Source organism: Phascolarctos cinereus, unplaced genomic scaffold (assembly GCF_003287225.1).
Source record: "Phascolarctos cinereus isolate Bilbo 61053 unplaced genomic scaffold, phaCin_HiC Scaffold_4;HRSCAF=312, whole genome shotgun sequence".
Taxonomy (NCBI): domain Eukaryota; kingdom Metazoa; phylum Chordata; class Mammalia; order Diprotodontia; family Phascolarctidae; genus Phascolarctos; species Phascolarctos cinereus.
In genome coordinates, this window is record NW_027555847.1 from 727,021,346 (window position 1) to 727,033,795 (window position 12,450).

Sequence of the window (12,450 nt, forward strand, 5' to 3'; positions counted from 1 at the left end):
TGTGAGGGAAACTCAGTAGTCAACAAAAGCTGTTGGGAAAACTGGAAAGCTGGTTAGCAGAGACTAGGTGGAGATCAATATCTCATCCCATATAGAAAGATAACCTTCAAATGTGGACATTACTGAGACATAAAGGGTGATATTGAGACGAAATAGTGGGTCAAAGAGGAAATTATCTTTCACATCTAGGAATGATGAACAAGTCATGATCAAAGAAAAGATAAAGAAGCTCATTAAAGGCAAGTGGCTAATTCTGATTAGTTACATAATGGCTAACACTTATTTAGCAGTTACTATGTGCTACGCACTGTGCTAGGTACTTTAGGATTATGATCTCATTGTGATCCTCAGCATACCATCAGACGTAGGTATTATTGTTAGCCCCATTTTACAGGTGAAGAAATTGAGACAGAGGTTTAAGTTACTTATCAGTGTCACACATGAAGGAAGTGTCTGAGGCAATTTAAACTTAGATCTTCCTGATTCTGGTCCCAGTGTTCCCACACACTGAGCCATCTACTTTTTCTCCATAAAATGAAAAGGCTACTACATACAAAGAAAATCAATGGAACAAAAATTAGGAGTGAAATAGTTTATTGGGAAAAAAATCTTTGTAACCATCTTGCCTGATGACGAATTTTTCTGATATATAAAGAACTGATGCAAATTTTACATGTCATTTCCCAACTGATAAGTGGTCATAGCGTATGAATAGGTTGTTTACAGAGAACAAAATCCATGTTATTAGTAGCTGTTTGGGAAAAAAACCCACTCTGGATCACTATTAATCAGCGAAGTACAAATGAAAACAACTCTGAGATTCTACCTCACAACCAGCAGACTGCCAAATTTCCTTCAGAAAGGAAAATAATAAATGTTGCATGGGCTATGGGAAAACAGCATATTAATGAGCTGTTGGTGGTGGGCCAGCCGTTCTGGAAAGTATTTTGGAAATATGCCCAACAAATACATTCTGACCTAGTGATAACACCACCATTGATAGCAGACCACTAGGTCTGTACCCAAAGAAATGAAAGGGAGACGAAAAGGACCCATAAGTAAAAACATATAGATAGAAATTATTTTTGTGATTAAAACATAGGGAGTGCTCCGCAGTTGGAGAAGAACTGGACAAATTATGGTCTGTGAATACAATGTAATGGAAGAAATGTGCTCTAAGGAATGATAAAGATGCTGGTCCAGCACCTGGGTAAACCTGGGAATCCTTTTCAGAACTGATGAAGAGTGAAGTCAATAGAACCAAAACAACAATGTTGCAAAGAAATAAAACTTGCAAAGACTTATATGCTCTTATTAATAAAATAACCAGCCAGAATTCCAGGGGACATGATGAAACATGCTGCCCATCCGCAGACATGGTAGTGATGGACTCATTTTGCAGACTGAAATATTGGGGTGAGGGCAGGGAGGCAAACATAGCCAGTGTGGCAATTTGTTTTGCTTGGCTATAAATGTTTGTAATGGGTTTTGTTTTTCTTGCTTACTCTATGGATTGGGTGCTGGTGGCAAAGAGAAGATTGGAGGAAGAAAAGTAGGATTTTTGTGGAAATAGAGGGGCCAATTCCTGGGCTGTACTGTTGCTCGGATTTCAAGGGGAGAAGCCTCCTACAGGATATCTAGATAGGAGTGTAAGCCCCTTTGAATTAGGGGATGTTGTTGGACAGCAGGCTCCTGCAGAGGCAGCTGGAGCATAAGGCCCCTTGTAAAGCTAGAAAAGTAGAAACTCAGAAAAGCTGCCCACTGTCACTGCCTGCTCTACCTCTTCTTGTACTCATTCTTTAACCCTTGGCAACCCTGTTTCCAACCTCATCACTCAATTGAACCTGTTCTCTCCTAAGTACCCAATGGTCTCTTAATTTGCCAAAGCTGATAGCCTTTTGCTGTACACACCTAAATGTTTTCTGGCCTTGACACGTCCAGTTCCTTCAGTCAGTGCATGTGCAGTCTAGAGCCCCTCGACATGTTGGTCATTCTCCATAACCATCCCCCTGCCAGCCTGCCTGAAAGGAAGGGGAATACAATAGGAAGAACATTGGAAATTGATTTGGAGCTATCATGTAGCTGACTTGTATATGGTGCCTATAAAACCCTTTACATGATCTCATTTGAGCCCCAATCGGCCCTCGAGGAAGGGACAAGTGCCATTATTGAGGGTCAGAGCAGATAAGTGACTTGTTCACAAGTATGCTGTAGGTTTGTCCTCTTGACTCCAAATCTAGCAGCTTTCCCATGATCTCACACCACCCAGCCACTAACTGGGGTAGTCAGGCTATCTCTTAAGGACCAACTCCGAACGATGGCCACAGTGCTGAGAAGGAGGAATACAAAGAAAGATTACAGCTAGTCTCTGCTCTCAAGGAGCTCCCAGGCTAATGGGGGAGGCAGCATGCGAACAACTATGTACAAGCAGGATACAGGAAGGCACAACTGACAAGGAGATCCTCAGCAAAGGGCAGATGTTAGCTTTAAAGTTTGTAAGCTAGGGAGATACCTTTTGTAGGGGTGGGATTTTAGCTGGAACTTGTCGGGAGCTAGAGCAGTCAGGGGTGGGGGAGAATTGCAGGCACTGTGAAATGCCTAAAGTCAGGAAATGGAGTATCAAGTGCAAACAGCCGGGGAGCCAGTGTGGCTGGACTGCAGAGTCCAGAGGACTAAGGGGAGTACGATGTAGGAACCTGGGAAGGGGAGGAGAGAGCCAGGTTAGGAAGGACTGGCGGCCAAAGTGAGGGTTTTGCATTTGATCCTGGAGGAGGTAGGGAGCCCCTGGAGTTCATTGAATAGGGGACTGCTGTGGAGAGACCTGCATTCAGGAATATCACTTTGTCAGCTGAGTGCAGGTTGGACTTTCCCAGCTTCCTATAAATGCCTACTAAAATCTCACCTTCTGTAGGGATCCTTTCTTAATGCTGGTGTCCTCTTTCAAATTATTTCCTGTTTGTGTCATGCATATATTTTTCTTATATGTTTACTTGTCTCCCCCATTACACTGTGAGCTCTTTGAGGGCAGGGATTGCTTTTTGCCTTTTTTTTTAAATCTCCAGGGCTTTGCACAGTGCCAGGCACATAGTAGGCGCTTGATAAATGTTTATTGATTGATTGATTGATTCAGCCATTCAGGATGGAGGTGTTGAGGGTCATCAATGATGGTGGCTAAAGAAATGGAGGAGTGAAATCAGGAATACTCAAGTGAGCATTAACTGGGGAGCACTAAAGACAGAGATGAAGAGGAACGTTTTCACAATTGTGAGATAAGGGGATTTTGTTTAGTCCATTCACTTGTGTCCAACTCTTTGTGACTCTACTTGGGGGACTTGTGGCAGAGACACTGGCATAGTCTGAAATTCTTTCCCCAGCTTATTTTTTTTTAACACATAAGGAATTGAGGTAAATAGGTTTTGGTGACTTGCCCAGGGTCACACAGCTAGTAAGTGTCTGAGGCCACATTTGAATTCAGGTCTTCCTTACTTCCAGGGCTGACCCTCTAATCATTGTACCACTTGGCTGCCCGAAGGGGATTTAATAGGATGCTAGCATTCACAAAATTAGAAAAGCTGGAGAAAAGATTCAGTAGAATGTACAAAGTACACAGGATTCAGGTGTTATCAAGTCAGTAAAACACATATCCCAGAATGATAGAGGCCATTTCTCAGGTATCTCTTCTGCCTTGGGAAGGAATTCTGAGGCAGTGTTACTGCATGCTTCCCATGCTTGCAATGTGATTTCTTTCTTATGCATTCCTGAGTATTCTCATCTGGCCTCAGTAAGATCACATAGCACTTGGGAATAAAGATGCAGCCCAGTAACCTAGCACTGGATGTCAGGAAGGAGAAGATCTCCACAGCCACCATGGCCTTTCCCTTGGTGCTCTGGTATGTGGGGAGGAAGGAAATCCAGACACTGCTAACTAATATGCTGCATGTGATAAACTTGGCTTTATGGAAGGTGTCAGGGAGGCTTCTGGCCAAGAGAGCCACTGTGAAGCTCCCCAGGGCTAGGAAGCCCATGTAGCCCAGGACGCAGTAGAAGCCAATATCAGAGCCCTCATTATACTGAATGATGATGTGACCAGGTTCAGAGTGGAGGTCCATGTCTAGGAAGGGCGGAGATGTTCCCAGCCAGATGCCACAGAGAATCACCTGAATCCCAGAGCAAAGGAGGACAACACAGTTGGGCACTTTAGGTTGCACCCATATTCTGCTCCTGCTTCCTGGTATTGTAACCTTGAAGGCCAGAACCACCATAATGGTTTTTGCTAAAATGGAAGAAACAGCTACAGTGAAGACAACCCCCAATATTGTTGTCTGAGGAGGCAGGTGGCTGCAGTGGGATGGCCAATGAAGAGCAAGGAGCAGAGAAAAGAGAAGGTGAGGGAGATGAGGAGAGTATAGCTGAGAGCCTGGTTATTGGCCTTGGCTGTGGGAGTGTCTCGGAACTGGACGAATATCCAGAGAATCACGGCCGTCGGCACTGAGAAGAAAAGGGCCACACAGGCTAGGGACATCCCCAGAGGTTCTTTGATATCCAGTAAGGTAATGGCTTTGGGAAGGCAGTGATCTCTCTCCTTGCTTGGAGACTCCCCTTCTGGGCACTTCACACAGTGCTTCATGTCTGTAGGGGACAAGAAGCAGCTCATTGTTCTGTGCTGACTAAATTTGCCATGTTCTCAGAACCAGGAACCAGGCACAATAGCTCTGCTCATCCTTCTGGCTCCAGAGGGTGAGACGTGGCCCTCAGGCTATAATTGAAGACTGTACCACTGGAGGGCACCTCGATGATCAAGCCCAGTTCCACTGAGCCAATATTCTTTATAACTTGTGAGGCTGAGATCGTGTTCTGTCTCAGGATTTCTCTTTCCCTATTGGAGAAAAGAGTTCCTCAGTCTATCGATGCTCATACTGCAAGTGTGCTCCATGCTGCTTCCCCAACATGAATCATTATAATAATGATAATAATAGCTGCCATTTATATAGCACCTACTATGTGCCAGGGACTGTACCAAGGGACTTTACAACTGTCATCTCATTTGATCCCCACAAGAATCCTGGGAGGCAGGGGCTATGAGTATTCCCATTTTACAGATGAGGAAACTGAGGCCAGTATAAGTTAAGTGACTTGCCTAGGGTCACACAGCTAGTAAGCATGTGAGGCTGGATTTGAATTGAGGTCTTCCTGACTCTGGGCAGCTAGGTGGTACCTTGGATAGAGCACCAGGCCTGGAGTCAAGAAGACTCACTTTCCTGAGTTTAAACCTGGCCTCAGATACTTCTAGCTGTGTGACCCTGGGCAAGTCATTTCACCCTGTTTGCTTCAGTTTCCTCATCTGTAAAATGAGCTGGAAGAGGAAATGGTAAACCACTCCAGTATCTCTGCCAGGAAAACCCCAAATGGGGTCCCGAAGGATTGGACACGACTGAAATGGCTAAACAACAGCTTCCAGACTCCAGGCCTGGCACTGTATCCACTGTGCCAGTGACGTGGCCAACGTGTCCTCACATTTGAGGACTGAGTCCCTAGAATGCACTGGGCTGTTCTCAGGTTCTACAGGTATGGGAGGGACTGGCCCTCCTCTAAAAGCATAGCTCATAGGGCTCTGCTGCTCTGCTTCCCTCTGACAATAGACATAAGTAGCTCATAGCAAGGTTCTGTTTATCATGTTGGTTTTTTACTGAAATAGAAGAGTAAAAAATAGTTTTTACAAATCATTCCCCTCAGAAACATGCTTCACACTTTCCCCCAAATATCTGTGGCACTTGTGGAATGAGTGGACATAATCTTAGGCTGTTATTAGAGTGTGGCCGATGAGAAGGGAACATGGCCTGAGCTCCTTGCTTCTCCAGGTCAGGGACACCTCGGAGTCCTTTCTCTCTTCACAGAGTCCTCTTTGCAGCCAAACTTTCATTGCCAGGACTAGTTTTCTTGAGTCCGCAGTGGGCTTTCTTCCTTTCTGCCAGAGGTCACTCTCCTGGAAGCTTCTTTGATTTGTGATTGTTTCCTTGTGTTGATGTCTGCCGGGAGAGTATCTCCCTCAATGCTACTTCAAGCTCTTTTGTACTGTCTTTGTGATTTCTGGGAAGAGTGTCTCTTGGGTGCCATGGTTGGTGGGAGATAGGAAGAGGGATGGGAGAGAAACCGCCTCCTTCCTCACAAGTGAGATTCCTTCTCAGGGGCCAGGTTCTTCTTGTATTGATGGCTCCTACCAACCCTGCCTTAGAAATGATGGTCAACCTATCTTTTTCAATGACATCTTGTCAGTCAGTAAATGGTATGGATCTTCCCATTTCAGCAGAAAATGAAGTGGTTGCACTTTTTCAGGAGATCCTTAGGTGTGAATACCCAGTTAATAGAGAAATACAGCTTAATCATTGATTTCTGTTCCCTGAAGGCATAGGGAAACAAATCCTTCCACTCACTAATAATGACACTGTGTAGCAGCTCTTCTTCAGACCTTTTCTGAATCACAATATGATGAAAACCAGATAGGGGTAGATAGTCAAAGAGTCTTGGTTGTTTGTTTTTTGTGCAAAGGTTCCATTCTGGTTTTCCAACAGTTATCTTGAGGATGCCAGCCTTGTGTGGGGAGGGTCTTGGGTAAAAGCACATGTTCAGGAAATGAGAACATTCAATTATGGTAGAGTTCTTTATCTGATGAGTGCAGTATTTTGTTTTGTGTTTTTGTTTGTTTTGTTTTGTTTTTAATTCCCACATGTCCCTGATGGAACTCATTTTCTGTTTTAGGCCATTCACTCAGCTCAATGATATTTTCCTGAAGTTGACCCCCATGGACTTATACTCTCTCTACATGGAAGAGCTCCTTGCTTATAAAGGCAGCTAGATTATGCTGTGGGGAGAAAATCCTCATTGGATTTGGAGTCAGGATTATCTGAGTTCCAATGTTGTAGGGAGCAGAGTCCTTACGGACAATCTCTAAGTCCTGATAGACTTAAGGGGTCAGTACTATAGAGGCTTGCCTTGGGATAAACAGTCCCTTGACTCTTGCTCCAATTCCACTTATTATAGTTTGTTGATTTTAAGTTCTCACTCATGCCCAGCCTTGAGGCCAGGTGGCTGACTCGGGCAGGTAATACTAAGAACTGGGCAGGGAAACAATAGATATGAATTTTGGAATTAAAACTGCTTTCTCATGAGAAAGTGAGGCTCTTTAGCTGCTTAGTTTTTGTATGTTATTAATTAGCACTTGTGGATCATTTCTCATGGTACAAAGCCGTTTTTCTATGTGTATATAATCAGAAAACTCTTGAAATAAACTAGTTGTGAGCATTAATCTCAGACTTGCCTAGCCCAAGTTTTCTTTCTCCATTTCCCTTCCCCATTTTTCTTTCACTGCTCTGTCTTGCACCACGCCAGCTGCTGGCACAATGTGATGTCAGGCACTTATGAGCTGGGCAGGTTACTTAACTTCAGTTACTTCATGTATAAAATGGGAGTACTAATAGCACCTATCTCCTGGAGTTGTTGGGAAGGTAAAGTGAAATACTACTGGTAAAGCTTTGCAGACTTTAAGGTGTTGTATAAATCTGTTGTTGTTGTTATTGTAGGAGTCACTGTCCATTCACTCTTCCAGGTGCTTTATCATTATTTAAAGACAACTGATCTCAGCATTGACACCCAAAAGATTCCAACACAAATACTTCTTCGCCATGAAAAAAAAAATGCCTCTTCTTTGCTCTTTTCTGAATCTGATTCTCTTCCTAATGATGCACCTAATGGTGCTCCCACCTTAAACTGCAGGCTTGAGTAGGTGGGCAACAATTTCTGGTGAGGAGTTTGCTCTGTACTTTGCCTGAGGAGAGCACACAGTGTGATGTGTCAGCCAGCCCTTCTCTTGGTGTGTGGCCTAAGCAATATGGCAGAGGCCAAGGAACACTGATGAGCTACAAATCTGACTCAATACCATTGGAGGGTCACATGTAGCTTAATGAAAATCCAGTCCAGTGCCCTCGTTCAACAGTGGAGAAAGCTAAGAGCTACAAAAACCCAGAGGCTCGCCCAGAGCTGCTGCAGTAGGACTTTGAAGATCTGAGATTGAAATCCAAGTCTCCTGGTGTTAACTATGGCTTGGAGTCTTAGCCTGACCACTGATGTGAGCTTAGTCATCTCAGCTCTCTGCCTCCTTGACTGTAAAGTGAAGCAGGTTTACCATCGTGGAGAGTTCCCTGTTGAGTTGTTGCTTTTGACTGCCAGTTTTGGGGAAGGGTACAGACATGTGCCTTGGTGCTTCATGGAGGATGGGTTACAGTCATTGTGGATGAGTTGGTTGTTTTGGACTATCTAGATGTCTCCTTGGTGCTCGCCTCTCAACTGGAGTCAGATCACAGCCTCAGCCTTTTCTTCCTTTTTGAAGGACACATTAGAGTGCAGCAGAATGAGAGCAGACTTCAGTCCTTGCTGCACAAGGGTTTATGCCATGGGAGCCACAAATAGCTGGCTTGGGGCCCAGGCTCATGTGCTGTCACGGTTCCTGCTGGCCATTGTCCATGCTGTAGCTGGCGACTGCTGGGCCGTCCACTGTGAGTATCATCCCCAGGCTTTTCACTGCTACCAACTTCTACACTTCATCTCTTCAGGCCTACCTGCTACCGTCTTGGCTTCCATTTGTTGGAATTCAGATGGCCAGGGCAAGCCTCTTTAGTCATAGCCACAGGCTTTAAGCTACTACAGCCAGCTAAGAAGTTGGCCAAGGCATCAGAATGCTCCCGAAACTTCAGACTAAATTACCCCATCTCCTACTCACCCACAGCCTCAAACTCCCAACTTGAACTGGCCTCCTCAACAGCCAGTGCTGTCTTTCTGCCTGGCCAAACTGCTTTCACCTGAGAGTACCTCTTTCAGCCCTACCTTAATCTAAACCTTCTTAGGAAGCATTTATCCAATGAGAAACCTTACACCCTCTGAACATGCCTACCTTCATCCTAGTATTCACATACGTCTACATAGTGTCACAGATGTAGTCCTGAAATGAACCTTAGATGTTACCCATGCCAATCATTCCATTTTAGTGATGAGCAAATAAAGGGCCACAGAGGTGAGCTGACCTGCTCATGGTCATACAGATGGTAAGTAGTAGAGACAGAATTTGAACCCCAGCCCTCTAACCCCATATTGACTGTTCTTTTCACTGAACCACTTTGCTTTTCAGAGATCATAGCAGTAGAGATAGAAGGGATCCCATAGGCCATCAGTCTAATCCTATCATTTTACAAGTGTGGAGAAACCAAGTGCCATGGATGTCATTCTACACACAAGGTCACACAGCTAATAAGTGTAAGAAATGAGATTTAATTGAGTTTCTCCTGACCCCTGGTCCAGTGCTCTCTCCACCACACTATAGTATAGTGGGGAAAAAACCAGTGATTTGACTCAGAAGACCTGGGTTGAGATCCCAACTCTCTTACTTCCAATAACTTAACCTCACAGGGTCTCAGTTCCTTGGCTGGTTAAATGAGGGAGTTGAACTAGGTGCTCCTGAGCATCTTCCGTTCCAGTTCCAGATTCAGCACCTTCCAATTCCAGATCTAGTATCGTCCATATGCATCCAGCTGATGCTTATCTTCATGCCATGGTGTTCAATACCCACACCAAGAGCCAAGGACATGAGATACATACAGAAAAAGAAAACTGAATCCGCCCCTCTTGGCACGGTGTGTCTTGTTTCTCTGTCATCAATGTTCCCAATAATTCTGTGCGACTCCACGGGCCCAAGACCAGCTGTTATGTTTTCATTATTAAAGGCCATTGCAAATACTTACTCACTCGTTTGGAAATCTCCCCCTCTAAGCATGGAAGACAGTCAAAGCAGCACATGGGCTGTCCCTCCAGTGTAGTTTTCCTGAATCCAAGGCCACAGCTCTCACTGCACACAGCACAGGGGGTCTGAAGAGTGATAAGAGAGGAAAGTGCTTGAACGATCTGGGAAGGAACAAGAGATAGCAAAGTAGATTGTTTTGTGAGAATTTCCAATATCATTTTTGGGATAGGCAAAGGAACCTCCTTTTGTAGAAGAGCTTTGGGACTTCTCCCTAGCCCATAAACCAATGAGCACAGGTAATAAAATGTTCACTAGATCAGTGTTCAAGAAATCTCATTTTTATTCATATTCATCCATAGCCATGTGACTTTGGCTGAGCTGTTCTTCTGCCCTGGCTTTCAGATTCTGCATTTGAAAAAAGAGATGGTTAGACCACAAAGGTCCCTTTCCAGTATAACATTCCATTGTTCTAAATATGATCTTGTCCATTGGTGTTCAAGCTCATTATTGAAAGAAAGGCAGACTAGTGACCAAATCTCTATACATAGAGGAGGTAAGGCACATAGAGCTGAAGGAAGGGATGGAGCCGATTGTTCAATGGACAGTAAATAGCAAATCCTAAAGTAATTTGGTAAACCAAATGGTTTGGAGATATTCAGAAATGCAGCTAAGTTTTTAAAAGCAATCAGTCAAGTCCATTGTTTGGTTTCATTGGGCAAAACTTTGGGATAATTGGATGAATATGTTTTAGCTGAAGTCAAGTGAATAGATACTTTGGCAAAATGCAGCATATGAAATATACCACAATGTGGCAACATCAGCTTGACTGACTGCTTATTATTTCTTCTTGAGGTTTTCTGGGAAGGAGAGGGAGGCAGATAGCAGAGGAAGGTTTTCTCTATAGAAATATGACAATGCATGAGTTAATACGAATAGCTAACATTTATGCAGGATTTTAAATTTTAAAAAGCTTTTTATGTACATTAGATGACCCAATAAATAAGATGTGTTTCCATGATTGGAAGCCCCAAATTAACATCGAAATTACCCTTGACCTTAGACTCATACCAGTCCCACACTATGGCTTCCTCGCGAATGGTGAAAACTTGACCAAGTGGAGCATTGGGGATTAACTGTCCCACTTTCACCAGAGCTTCAGTCTCATTTTTAAATAACAAATACTTCACAATGTCATACTGAGCCTCAGAACTTCTGGAGTCATTCACAAACACCTGCTTACCTGCACTGTTGTTAAATTGGGTTTTCTTCAGAAAGGAGTAGATCTGGAAGGGAAGAGGGACTTCCTGGTGGCCAAGTGCAAGGCTCTTCCCAAACCAGGACCTGGGGACTATGCAGGAAGTTCTAACACTCATAACCTGAAGGATGTGCTCTTGTTTGATGGGGGTGATTAACATCCTGGCTTCTGAAAGAGCTCACCTAGAAAGTAGATTCAGCACTCTAAGGGGAGACTTTCACATTGTTAGAGGCAATGACAGAGATGTTCATTTACAGTAGTAGATGTTCAATTTTTTTTAAATCATCAGTGCAGTAGCTCACTTTGATGGCATCAAAGTGAGCTACTGTGCTGATGGTGAATTCTTCAACTTGAAAAGGCTACAAGCCAAGACCAAAGTGGAGGGAGTGTTGGTGCATGATTTTCTGTTTGCAGGTAATTGTGCACTCAGTGCAGCCTCTGAAGCTGAGATGCAACAAAGTATGAATTGATTTTCTGCTGCTTATGCTAATATTGGCCTAACAATTAACACCAAGAAAATGGTAGGTGCTCCATCAGCCACCACCACACCATCCATAATATGGAATCATTGGTTACAGCAAATGGAGAAGCTTTGAATGCTGTGGATAAGTTTATTTGGTTTGGCAGTGTACGTTCTAAGGCTGTACACATTGATAATAGGGTTGACATAGGCATTGCTACAGCTAGTTCAGTGTTTGGGAGGTTCCAAAAGAAAGTGTGGGAGAGAAGAGCTATTAGACTGCCCACCACACTGAAGGTCTACACAGCCGCTGTGCTGACATCATTGTTGTATGTGTGTGAAACTCGGACAGTCTACAAGCACCATGCCAAGAAATGGAATTGCTTCCATTTGAATTGTCTTAGGAAGATTCTGAAGATCACCTGGAAGGATAAGATACTGGACACTGAGGTCCTTTCTTGAACTAAACTGCCAAGTGTTCAAACTGTACTGCAGAGAGTGCAACTCTGATGGGCTGGCTATGTTGTTCAAATGCACACTTAGCAAAAATAATCTATTTTATGGAGAACTCACACAGGGCAAGCATTCAAATGGTGGTCAGAAGAAGCGATACAAGGACACATTCAAGGTCTTGCTTTAGAACTTTAGAATTGATTGTGTGACATGGGAGACACTGGCACAGGCCCACCCAGCATGGCGTTCCCACATCAGAGAAGGCCCTGTGCTCTATGAGCAAAGCAGAATTGAAGTAACTCCAAAGAAATGTGAGAGGCACAAATTTAAAGAATCCACCCCAAATGTTCACATGGGCTATTCGTGCCTGATCTGTGGTAGAACATTCTGAGCTTGTATTGGTCTGATCAGCCACAGTCGGACACACTAAAACTTGACTCTAGCAAGGGATGTCATTTTGGTCGTCTTTGAGAATGAAGAACTATAACCAACAAA

At 43.9% G+C, this 12,450-nt stretch overlaps 1 protein-coding gene across 1 annotated transcript in view; it reads right to left on the reverse strand.

Annotated features, from left to right (window-relative positions):
- Positions 1 to 3,623: 3,623 nt before the first annotated feature.
- LOC110202560 (vomeronasal type-2 receptor 26-like) overlaps positions 3,624 to 12,450 on the reverse strand; it is a 33,093-nt gene continuing 24,266 nt past the window's right edge. The window contains 4 exon segments of the mRNA XM_020978783.2: positions 3,624 to 4,321; positions 4,324 to 4,629; positions 9,789 to 9,912; positions 10,843 to 11,070. Of these exon segments, the coding sequence (XP_020834442.2) occupies positions 3,624 to 4,321; positions 4,324 to 4,629; positions 9,789 to 9,912; positions 10,843 to 11,070 (1,356 nt within the window).